The sequence below is a fragment of the Podarcis bocagei genome, assembly GCF_964188305.1.
Source record: "Podarcis bocagei genome assembly, chromosome: 11".
Lineage (NCBI taxonomy): Eukaryota > Metazoa > Chordata > Lepidosauria > Squamata > Lacertidae > Podarcis > Podarcis bocagei.
Genome location: NC_138136.1, coordinates 47,387,016 through 47,399,897, shown reverse-complemented (window position 1 = coordinate 47,399,897; position 12,882 = coordinate 47,387,016). Strand labels below are relative to the sequence as shown.

The following is a 12,882-nucleotide window of genomic DNA, read 5'->3' as shown; positions in this document are numbered from 1 at the left end:
GAATAAGGAGTGCTAAGATTCTTACGTTTGGGGTGGGCAAGGATGTTTTGCTTGTGCTTATTCTACAGTTTTAGTGGGAAATATTTGTGAAATGTAACTGGTTTTACAATCATCATCTTCGTTTTTGTAAATTTAGACTGCTGAAAATGTACATTAATGAAGCTTTTCTGGCTTGAAGTATTGAAAAGATGTTAAAAGTTCTGTTCTACTATGATATTTGGCCATCGAGTATCATTTATTTTTTTAAAAAATTGAGCACCGTAAGCTTAGGTAGAAGTTAAGATTAATGGGGTAACTTCAGAAGGTGCCTGTAATGCGTCATGAATTCATAGTACAAGAAAAAAAAGGACACGGGTGTCACTGTGGTCTAAACCACTGAGTCTTTTGGGCTTGCTGATCAGGTTGGTGGTGAGCTCCCGTTGCTCTGTCCCAGCTCCTGCCAACCTAGCAATTCAAAAGCATGCCAGTGCAGGTAGATAAATTGGTACCTCTGTGGCGGGAAAGTAAAAGGCATTCCTGTGTGTTCTGGCACTTGTCACAAAGTCCCGTTGTGCCAAAAGCAGTTTAGTCATGCTGGCCACATGACCCAGAAAGCAGTCTGTGGACAAATGCTGACTTCCTTGGCCCAAAAAGCGAGATGAGCGCCACAACCCCATGATCACCTTAGACTGGACTTAACTGTCCAGGGGTCCTTTACCTTTTTACCTTAGTAAAGAAAGTGGAACAATGTCAGGATAAGAGTTTAGATACACATAGCGCAAAGTTATGGTGTCTAAAACAGACCATAGTTTATCACAAACTTGCTGCTTGTATGAATTGAGAAGACTATGTGCAAAAAATGGAATAAAAACAGGTTTGCAAGGGGAAAGTAGTACAAACTTCTGAAGAGTAAGAAAATACACATTTATTTAACTCCATGACAGTATTCTGCCAAATTCTTAATACATGCATATTACAGGCATAAGCAGTACATTGCCATTTATGTTCATGCTAAAGTCAGTATATCAATACTATATCACTTAAACTTTGCCACTCCCTCCTCCCCAGTTGTGTTCCACAATATTATCCTCCACTAAAGTTGCCTACTTGGGAAATTTCACCAAGGCTAAATATTTAGCTGCTAAAGTACTGTTTCTATCATTTGGATGTTATGGGGAGGAAACATTGCCCTTTCCCAGGCTTGCTTTGCGCAAATAGTCAAGATGTTCATTACTACAAAGTCCCCGTAACCCCAAGGAGGTTTATCAGCTTTGGAATGGATGCACTTTTATCACAGGATGGCTGGGTTTTCACTCATGCACTTCAAATTTTGCAGCTTTCCCAAAGTAAGCACGCCCTCCTTTCACTGGTGCGCAATGTTTCTAAATTCCAAGGGCACTGTGTGAGATTGAAAGTAGTCTCAAAAAGACATCCCCGAGATTTAAATATGCACAACATAAGTACATTCATTTGCATACATCACATAGGTTTGCTTAAGAGACACAACAATACCTGAGCTGTTTTGGCTTCAAATCACCAAATTCAGCAATCCAAAGTACAAAGATAGGAAGCAAGGCTAAGTTAGGGCAAACTGGTTGCATAGGAATAAAAACACAGGCAATGGTTCAGTCTTCCAGTCAGTTCAATATTATAATGCTCATTTAATATTTTAAAAAGTATTGAGATTAGCTTCACATCTATTACACATTATCCATTTAATATGCTATGTACACTTTTAATAAAAACCATCATAATGTACTGAACTATAAAAACACAGCATATATCACACAAGTAACGGCTTTACTTACAAAGTCCCTCCCCTAACCCCATTTATGCTCCCACCCAACACAACTCCCCATCCTTACTTCCTTCGAGTCTATGCTTCATCTCACTGCAGGAGATTTCACATTCACAATGAAGGCCTAAAGGAGACCACACAGCCACGTGGAAAGTTCTCTCCGCCCCCTACTATACACAGAGGGGACAATTCACAAACCAGCCACAGTGGTGTGGTTCTGTCAAAATCGGTGCAAGTCAGTGGTTTGCAAGCATCCTACCCATTAAGAAACACACTCCACGCCAACAGGTCTGCTGAGCAATCCCGCTGAGCCTGTCAGAGGATCTTGCAGCACATTTTAATGCATGGATGCGCGCTTGGACCATCCAGCGCACAGCACCTGTTTGGCATCGCTCCATGTGAACTAAGAGTGCCCCCTAAAATAACAAAACAACTCTGCATATGCACATCACCTGTAAGATCAGTAGTAGATCTTCAGATAAGATGGGCTGTCACTGCTCATCTTTGAACTGTGGTTTGAACACCACTGCTCCCTCTTCAGACCGTTCTTTTCCAGGTCCCTACATCTTAACTTGCAGCCCAGCTAACCCACAGCCACAATCTATAAACAGCAAGTGTGGGGTCTCTCAGTGAACAGCACAACTGAAATTTGTGCATACAACCTAAGGCCTTTCCCTCCTTTAAATTTGGGGTTTAAAGGGGGGGGAAGGACCGAGACAACACTGGGATAGGGAGGACAGGTGGGTGCAACATTTTGCTCGGGTTGGGCCGGACCCCTAGATCACGAGGAGCCCATTAACCTTTAGTGGCTTGAAGCGCTAGAGGCACATTCCTGCTGAAGCCTCTTAAGTACAATTGCACAAGCCCTACTGAAATAAATGGAGGCTGCCGAAAAGAGTCCTTTAGGGGAAAATCAAATATTTCAAGCAGGACTTTTCCAAAACAGCAGGCAGCCCCAAACTCCTGCCCATTTCCCTTCCATACGAGAAAAAGCTTTTCAGAGACAAGTCACGACGGATCTTTGGGTGTTCCTCTACAGTAGCTTTCACATACTTTGTTTTGCACTTCAGCAGTCATGCTGGATTACAGGAAGCATTCTAGAGCAGCAAGACATAAGCGCCTTTCCCCTTCAGATGCTCCCTCCTAGCCAGCAAATACCTAGTTGTCTGCCATGGAAATTGATGGCTTGTGCTAGTCGCCCACAGTGCCCCATGCTACTGACAGGCAGGGGATAGCAGCTTTCTGACACCAGGCATCAGAAACACTCTAATCCCTTCCCAACTGCTTTGGGCAGTGTACTCTAAAAGACAATAATGGGCACCCAAATGGAGATATAAATACACACTGGTGTTGTCCCTGCTGCTTCCCCTGCAAGCATTTTAGGGAAGAATCCACCTGCCCACTCCTCTTGCATAGTCACCACTGGATTGAATTGCCACACAACAAAATTATTCCAAGATCTTCACATAAAGGGAAGAAAGTGATTCAGAGGGTGAAAAGAAACCACTACTATGTTTTCAGCATTATAGCTTACTCTTATCTGCTAAATCAGGGTTCCTCAACCTGGTGCCCTCCTGAAGGCCTTGCATACAACTCCCATCAACCACTAAGGCTGATGGTAGTTGTTGTGGTGCAAAGCAGCTGGAAAGCAACAGGTTGAGGAAGCCAGCAAAAAATCTTGTTTATGAGGTATATTGTATGCAAAAGTTCTAAAAAAAATGTACATCCTACAACACTTCAAAAGTGCCATCTCTCTCTCTCTCTCTCTCTCTCTCTCTCTCTCTCTCACACACACACACACACACACACACACACACACAACACACACACACACACACACACACAGGATTCACAGTCCCTTTCCTCCCATTCAGTCAGCACAAAACAACAAATATGACTTAAATGCCATGATGCCCTTCAAAAATTCTGCTCTTAAAAACAAAATGACAAAAAAGTATTAAAAACATATGGCTCAAATTAAAAGCAAAAGGAAGGAACCCTCCAGAAAAAAACATTATATACTAAACAGGACAAATAGGTTTAAAATGTTAAAATGAAAAGGGTACTCAGACGCTTTAATTTTCCCCACCTTCTGAAATAGGTGCCATACTTCCGCCTCAAAAATACTTCTCAGAACTGCTCTAGAAAAGATGGTTTAAACATTTTAGTTGAACCTATATGAAACATACTCCAGACACTGGAAAACCACTCAGCTAATCTTTCAATTTTTAGGGCAGAAAGCACAAGATGATTAAGGCCTCAGGCTTCACACGAAACACAGAAGACTTCCTAACCTACAGGTGCCTATTATAGCACCACAGGACGTAGGGGGCCTTGTGGGGATTGTGGCAGGGAGAGGAAGCGTTATACTTCCCATTCCCAGCCGCTTATTCTTAGACAGCTCAGGTTTCCCCCAGGGCTGCTTGTTACATAACAAACTTCATGCACATTAATGGCATTCACATGACGTGTCACATCTAGTTGAAAGACTATCAGGGTGCAGCATGGGAAAAGGATGCGAGTGAGCAAGGACAATGGTGCTTGTTTGCCCTAGTGGCAACGCCACATAATAAGCACATCCAATCGGCTATGTAGTGTCTAAACCCTGATAAGCTAGCCTATATGTAGCATCTCACCATTCCAGCTTGCTATCTAAACCCTAATAGACTAGAATGGCATCGTGAGGGGAAACCAAAATGGTACTGGAGAAGCAGCAGAATGGGAAAACAGGGTAGCTTTGCAGATGAAAGTTCAGTGCAAAATTCAGGGACAGCGATTTTAAAAAAAGAAAACACCACATGCATTATTTACCAAACAATATGTTGTTCCAAAAAGTTTTAGTTCAGTTTGTGGTTTTGCAGTTACTACATGTTTCAGGGCATTTTTCTGATATGTTTCTGCATTTCAAGATCTCTGATATGCTGCAATGGACTACTTCTTGATGTGAGGCAATTATAAAATTGAGGGTGGGACAGGATGTTGGAGAGGGAATACTACCATGATATTCAGCTGGAAAGAAGTCACTCCTATCCGCTTAACGGACCAAAACAAATCCACATGGTAATCTCACACTGGTGGATAACAGGCTGCCATTGCACCACATGTTTTACCACAGAAATGCAGCAAATGTGTGGTCAAAATTCTCTTGTAACACTTTGTGCAGGATGATACAAACAACCTCATACAAGACATATTGTTTTACCACATGCCAGGGATCAGAGGAAACCAAATCTAATTCCTGAGGGGAAAGCCTTGAAAAAGCAGCTTAAGAAAATAAAAGGCACTCTGCTAATTTAAAAAAACCCATCAGCGCCACACACACCCCATCTAGATTTTAAGGAATGTTTGGTGTCACGACTAGCCAACGTTACAGCCTATTTACAATCCTTGAAAATAGGGTAAACAAGACTACTGTGTTTAGCACCTGAGGGACGAGCACTATTGCCACGTGAAAAAATAGGGATAGTGATTAATACTAGAAACACCCTTGTGTTTTTGTGTGTATGTGTCGGGGGGGGGATGTCCCAGTTACCAAAAGTAATAAAGGAAGACTCCTCCATATTGAAAAGGCACTCTGCAAGTGTGACTTCCTTCTCACAACAGTGAACTAAACCTATAAAGCCCCTCCACCAAATTTTGCACTTAAAATGGACAATCGAAATATAATAGACCTGAATTATTTCAAATTATTTCAAAGCAGCTGGAAAACTCAGGACCATTCCATGAAAAATCCCCATCAGTCGAGCTAACATGTAGGCTTCAGTAGCTCAGAGCAGGCCTATTACATTGGTCCCTTGACTCGATTTCTAAAGAATTTGCTACATACAAAATGTTCAACAGGCAGTTGCCAATGAGGACATCTGAAATAAGTTTATATACCACAAACATATATATATTCTATGTGTATGTAAATGCCACTTCCATAAGTAGTGTGTAATTATAGACTTGCATGGGCAAGAAATATACTGTAAATGCAAGGATCTGATTTAGCTTTGCTTTAAGGCTGCAACCCAGGGGGGAAATATGTTGTGGTTTGAAAGAAGAGCTTCAGTGTGCAAATTCCAGAGTATATGTATACAAAACGAGACATCCTCACCACTTGTTTTCTGGGCAAATATTTGCAAATAAATTCAGGAGAGGGAAACTCCATTTGCATGGAAACATAACCATGCATGACATTTTTTTAATTCATGCATGAAATGTATTGCATGGAAATGGATTCATTGCAATACACATGCAAATGTATTCACAGGTGGCCACTCCCCCATGAGTAACAGTTTCCCACAGATATGATGGACGGAAAACCGTTCTTGAGTTTGCCCTGATTATGGTTTTCGTGCTCAAGCATGGAAAGAGCTTTGGAAGACTAAAGCTAAAGACTAAAGACCCAGGATGGTAAATCTGCCTCTGCAAAAACGGTGCCTTCACCCTGCACTTCAACAAAGAAACCAAGAAAATGCCCCCACAGAAAAGAAAAAATAGCATGTCAGGGAGGTGGCCTCCTGCCTAGCATGACTACTTGAGGTCAAGATGATTTTATATTTTAAAAACATTGCTTAAAAAGCTGGAAGCTTCACACATTTATCTATTCCTGACTGAGATTTTAAAATCAGTGTTACACTTTTGTTTTTGCACCCCTGAGTCATCTATTGCAAATTGGTTTATACAGTAGGTACAGGAACTCGCGTCCCGGCTTGTCAAACTCACCCACCCCACAGATCAGCTGTAACCATGGCTGATCAGATGTTGGAAGATGGAGCTCTTCCACACAAACCGGTTTAAGTCCCATAGAAGTCAAAGGGAATGCCGTGCCTGAAGCAGTAAGGTGCTTCTACAGAGCAGGTTGAGGAACGGAGCCTTCAAACTGCCAGCAACTGCAAGATGGTAGTGTTTGGGTACTGTAGTGTTTGGGTTGCTCAGAAACATAGAAAAACGGATTAAAAAAAGAAAAAATATATACCTTTGACGAAGCAGCAAGGCCCCGATACTGCACATACCTGACGTGCGTCAATGCCTTTAAAAGCCTAACGATCCAAGTGCGTGATCTCTGTAAGAATTTCTCCCTGCTATTCAAAATGGAAAACCAGGAAAAAAACAGTCGCAAAAGGAGAGCGCCATGCTCTGTTGACAAGGCAGATTTGAGGAGGGGACTGCCCCTCCCCCAACAGATACAGACCTCCCGCCACTCTTTGGTTTCATAAAGGGTTACCTCAGAGCACCTGTTCCCCTACTGGGGCACAATAAATTAGCATCTCTGTCACCCGAAACAAATATTGCCACTTCCACTGTTAACTTAAAGCAAGGCCAGCGTTCAATTTCAGCGAATGACATTATAAACCCTCCAGTATAGTGTCTCCAAGGCTGATAAGCAATTTCTGCAGCAATTTCTGCTTTCCAGAGCAACTTGTTACCACCTCAAGGCTGCTAAGCATTTGGTTTGTTGTGAAAGAAGTTAGCAAAGGACCAGCCTGTGTTGGTGGCTTTGGGAGAGTCTTCGTCCTCTTTGGGTGGGATCAAAAACTGCCGAGAATTAATGGAGCAAGGGCTCCCAAAGGAGGTGTTTTCATTGTTGCTCCCAGTGGATGCAGGAGAATCTGGGCAGTCTGTATTCCAGGAGGAAGTATTCACTTGAGGTCTGTAGCCTGCAGCCTTGTCCAAGTCCTCTTCGACGGACGACGAGTCCTCCATTTTTATCAAGCTATTCACCGGCAGCTGCATTTGAGGTTTATAGCCTGCTGCCGCCACACAGTCAACTTCTGGTTCTTCCTTCAGCTTCACTGGAGCCGGGTACATAGTCTGGATGTCAATGTAGACAACTTGGGAAGAACCCGTCGATTCATCGATTGGTGGGTTAGAGATCTCCTCCTCGATGATTGGCGGGCAGTAGGAGACGACAATGTGGCTCTCTGTGTCAGAGTCAGCACCATCTTCCGGAAGCTCATCTGCTACGGGTGATGTAATGGCTGTATCTTCAATCTTCAGGCAAGGGGACTGTGTTTCAACCACTTCAATGTTGTTGGGGGTGCAGGGATTCATCTCCAGGGTTTTGGAATTGGGGTTTCCCTATAAATTGGAAAACAAAGCAAAGAACGTTTAGCATTTGCAAGTTTAAAGGAACTGGATTCTTCTGGGTTAGGGAGGGAAATCACAGAACCTAATTTTGAAAACTCTCTATTTTGTTATTCAAATAACCTGTTCATATACAGATTGTTCCTATGAATATTTCTAATTCATAGCTATCAACATTAAGAACATAAGCAGAGCTTGCTGGATCAGACAAATGGCTCATTTAATCCTGTATCCTTTTCCCCCAGTGATCGACCAGTGAGAACCAGTCCCCTCCCTGCCTGCCCCTGATTTCAGTCTTGCACAAAAGCTAACTAAATACTGTGAATCTCACATCACCAATTACCAGCCCTGTTCCTTTCTCTCCAAAGGTTGACGGCAGGTGACAAAAACAAAAATAAAAAATGCTACTAAAAACTCTTAAAAGAATAAGAAAGTAAGGTACTTTTAACGTAACCCATACAGTCATAAACTCTGCCACCTCCTCCCTAAAAACAAGCTGCCTAGGCTGTAAATCGAAGGTGTTGCTTCACAATATCTCATAAAAATGAGAGAGACCTTAAAAACAATACAACTTTCTAGAACAATCACTGACTTTCTGTATTTCACACAGGGCAGTCCTAGGCTGGGAGGATTTGGATCCAAACCAGGGATGGGTGAAATCTGTCTATTTTGGTTTCAGTTTAGAATTTCACCAGCCTTCAATTCAGTTTCCACATTTCTGCACCGGTCTGGGTTTTTTTAAAGTCCTCGTGAAAATTCATCCAACATTTGGGAGAGAATTTCCAGTAACTCTTTGTTAGAACTGGACCCATCTTTTCCAGGTGGGGATGGACTCCCTCAGAAGGTAGTGGACTTTCCTTCCTTGGAGGTTTTTAAGCAGAGGTTGGATGACCAATGGTCATGGATGCTTTAGCTGAGATTCTTGCATCGCAGGGAGCTGGGACTAAATGACTCTTGGGTTCCCTTCCAACTCAACAATTCTATGAATCTATGTGTCAAACATCTCATCAGTCAATGGTAAAATGTGTAAGGTTACCTCTGGATCCTTTGGGAACTCTAAAGCTTTGCAGTTTTCTGGGTTTGGAATGTCCGGATAGAAGGTTTCTTTAATCCTTTGGAAAGAGGAAAACAGGTGTTAATGTCAGGAATCTCTGAGAAGCTGTTGGGGGAGGGGATGCTTATCAGCTTGAGGGCCACATTCCCACAGGGTAAACATTCTGGAGGCCGTATGCTAGTGCGGGGCCGGGGCATAGAAGCAAAAAGGGGAAGAGTCGGGACACCTATACAACATGCTATATTCTAATCTTGCTGAAATCAGAGGCACACACACACACACACTGCACAAATCGAGGCAAGCAAGAGGATTCATCATTATCAGAGCACGGCCAGTCAAGAACATGGTGGTCCGCATTTGCTGCGCAAGCCAGAGGTTTTATAGCCCTGTTCTACAGTATTGTGTGGGTCATATTCAAGCAGCGTCTTGGCTTTTATATGCCGTAGCATCCAACACCACATTGCAAAAGGAAATAGGAAAAAATCCAGCATATAATTTAGTTACATGTAAGGCGTTTCCTCTGCTCCCACAAACATGGGCTTCAATATATGTAGAGAGCCACACACACCCTTACATTTTCTTAATTTACTTCAGAGTAGGATGTGGATTCTGCACCCCTCTGTATAGACTGTGTCCCTCAATTGGCCTTTTGCCTCAATCATTATTATTATTATTGCCTCTTGTTCTGTACATCACTGAAAGAACACCCCTGGAATGAGGCCCTTTGGCTAAAAATGTCCTCCACTCCTGGTGTAGCAGTTTAGCATTAAGGGCTAACAGATCACAGGGCCATTTACAGTATTTACAGACTAATATTCCACTTATTAAAAAAAGAACCTTTAATTTGAAACTCACTCCCCAAAAATTTGAAGTTTATTAAGAGTGTGGAACATATAGCATCACCCAAACAAAAAAGGAGAACTGCGGCCTATCCTTGTTTGACAAGAAAATAAAGTTTGCTGAATACCAAATATTAATTATTATTATTGTTGTTATTGTTATTTTAACACATTACCCACACTTCACTCTAAGGGCCCAGGGCAGGTCACAAGTCATTTAAAATTACAACATTAAAAACAGATACAAAGCTTACAATTAAAAAGACGTGATCACAAAAAAAAGGTTACCATTCTCTCTTCCTGTAGCAAAGGATGCTGGTCACCACTCCCAACACAATAACAATAATTACTGGGACAAGGATGGCAATGATTAATCCCACAGCTGAAAAATTAAGAGAGAGAAAAGCTAATACAATCAACTAACAGTCCTGCTGCACCTGAAATAATTTTTAAAAATATATACAGCAGAAGCTTTCATGGACTGCACTTGAGGTGGAGGGGACTAGCAAAGCAGAAATAATTCAAGTAACTAGCAGTGCTTCTTAGTGACCCAGGATCAAGTTACAGGCTTCCGACACTGGGTGGCTTGTAATATAAGCATGCTTCCAGGAAATGGCTGGCCTCGCATTAGACATTGCTTATTGGAAATAGAAGAGATTGATGAGAAGCTGCACAATTTTGCTCCTGCTGCCTGTGCACTAAAAAAAACCAAACCCACATTGAACTCCTGCATTATTCTCAAGGCTCAGCCCCACATCCATTTGCCCTGCCGATTTCCCCCTGGAAAACCCATGGCATAGAGCTGAATCGGAACAAACAGCCACTGGGTTTCCCACGGATTGCTGTTTGTTCTGATTTAGCACTAAAGAGCAGGTTTTCCAGGGGAAAGTTGGTGGGGCAAAGGTAAAATTGCTCAGACCTTTACCTTGAAAGCATGGGAGAAGCAGAAGTGTGGGCGACCCCGGAGTCAGGGTTGCAAGACCTTTGCTATTACCAGTTTCTTTTAAACATGTTTCCCTTTGTCCAAGCACCTGTCATTCTATTCTGAATTGCAAACTTGTTGTGCATGTGTTGTTGTTTTTTGTACACCACCTTAAAAACCCTCAAGAACCTCCTGTTCTGCAGAATTTTGGCTTAATCTTCACCCCCATATGCTGCAGCCAATCATATGCACACTCTGAGCTCTACCCACCCTCCCTCACGGACCATAAACTCAGTAAGGTCCATGGGGCAGGGACCCACCCAACATTTGCTTCTGAAATCCTGCAACATGTTCTCTACACCAGTGTTTCCCAACCGGTGTTCCGCGGCACACTAGTGTGCCGCCAGACGTTGCCTAGTGTGCCGTGGGAGGGAGGCGGGCGAGTCGGGCGGCGAGACGCGGGGCGGCAGCGGCGAGCAGCGGCCGCCCAGCGCGGGGCTCTCGCTGGCTGCCTGCCTGACGCGCAAACCCCCGGCGCAGGCGCCCCGCTTGTTGACACGGGAGGGGAGGGGGGAGAGGAAACGCTGCTGGTGTCGCTGCTCCTCGGCGGCGGCTCCTCCTCTCAGCCCGCCCTGCCTATATTTGCACCAATCCCCGCCCACTAAAGCATTCGCGCCTCCCAATGGGAAGCCTTGCCGGGCGGCGGGTGCTGCTGCCTGAGAGTTCTGAAGCCACGCCCACTTTCCCAGAGACTGGCGGTTCTGAGGGATCCAGGGCAGGGCCGGCGCGCGCGCGCTTCTTGCTGCCCGGGCGCTTGCTCTAATCCCGCCTTCCCTGGGAGGGAGGGATGGCGGTGGCCGCGAGCGTCCGGGGTGGGGCGCGCGCTGGCTCTCCCTGGCGGCCCCCGTGCCTGGCGTTCTATCAGTGCGCCTCCTCTCTCTTTCCCCACCCATCCTCCACGTGCTGCGCTCTAACCCGGAGTTAGAAGCGAATTAGAACACGCCCCCCGTGTGTGGTGTGTTTTTTGTGCTGCTCCTCTTTTTTTAGGGCTTTTTGGCGGCTTTTGGGACGGCGTCGAGGGGTGGCCGCCTCAGCTGCCGCCGTCCCTCAGTCCCTCGCTCTGCTGCCTCCTCCCACCCCGGCAAGGAGGAGGGAAAAAACTTTCACTTTTGTGCGTCCCTCCCGGCGTGACGCTGCGCGCTGACGTCACGGGGCGGGGCTTTAATGGTGGTGTGCCGCGAGATTTTTTTCCGGTAAACAGGTGTGCCATTGCCCAAAAACGTTTGGGAAACACTGCTCTACACCAATGGTGCCTGAACACCACCGCCGATAATCTTTGAGGGTTATTCAGGAATTTGAGAGGTGTTCATTGTGCATTACGCCATTATCCGGTGAGAATTAAATATGCCACCCCAAAACAACCCTCCCCCGCAAAAAAGACCCCCAACAAAATACACCCTCCTTCACCCCAAAAAACTTACAATTCTCCTTTGTAACCACAGATAAGCTGCTTGGGGGGCCAACTCCACCAGCTGTGTAGGCTCTTAAATTCAGATGGTAGTTTGTTTTCCCTTGAAGGCTTGATATTTTTAAGGTGTTTTGCTTTAAGTCAGTAATATTCATGTAGGTCTCTGAGTGGCCTGGTGTTAGGGGGGAAAGAAAAGAATTAGGGTTGGGGGGAGAATTTTAAGAAAAGCACCAGTTATCACAGGGCAGATTCACACATGCTGTTTTGTAAAATGAACTTTCAAAGGGGAAGGGAGTAAATGCATATAGATTAAAAGGCAATCCAGTCCTATCACCTCACATATATATTTATTCAAATACTACTATCTTGCCCCTTTTCACAATATTCCATTCTATCCCCCCCCCTTAAAAAACCCCAAACTCCACATCCATGGCCACTGAGCATGCTCAGACTTCATTAAGCTGCTTTGGGTGTTCCTCCTGCCACAAACAAACAAAGCCCTTTCCTGCACTCCTCTTGCTCCAAGCTGTATGGTTTAAAGCCAAACTTACTCTACCCTCCATTCAGAGGATAGATACCCCTTCTTGTAAAAGGGCAGCAAGAAAAGCCGCATTGTTGTGTTAGGCAACCATAATTGACTTTGAGGATAGATTGGCAAAGACCACTGACTGTGGCTGTACTTGAACATTTCCCCCTAGAAAATTCTAAGTAAAGTAGCATGTTAAAAAGGTAGTTGGGTGCTGCTGTACATCC

The 12,882-nt window shown here is 44.3% G+C and overlaps 1 protein-coding gene across 11 annotated transcripts in view; it reads right to left on the bottom strand.

Annotated features, from left to right (window-relative positions):
- Window positions 1–879: 879 nt before the first annotated feature.
- The window catches only part of LIFR (LIF receptor subunit alpha), a 105,448-nt gene continuing 93,445 nt past the window's right edge, over window positions 880–12,882 (bottom strand). For 6 of the 11 annotated variants that reach the window (XM_081212706.1, XM_081212704.1, XM_081212703.1 and 3 more), the window contains exons 17-20: window positions 12,143–12,301; window positions 10,028–10,121; window positions 8,883–8,958; window positions 880–7,840 (exon numbers count right to left, since the gene is read on the bottom strand). In XM_081212706.1, the coding sequence (XP_081068832.1) occupies window positions 7,202–7,840; window positions 8,883–8,958; window positions 10,028–10,121; window positions 12,143–12,301 (968 nt within the window). In that variant the 3' untranslated portion in view covers window positions 880–7,201. The remainder of the gene's footprint in view (window positions 7,841–8,882; window positions 8,959–10,027; window positions 10,122–12,142; window positions 12,302–12,882) is intronic. The other 5 variants (XR_014012841.1, XR_014012842.1, XR_014012843.1 and 2 more) reach the window with 5 other exon arrangements.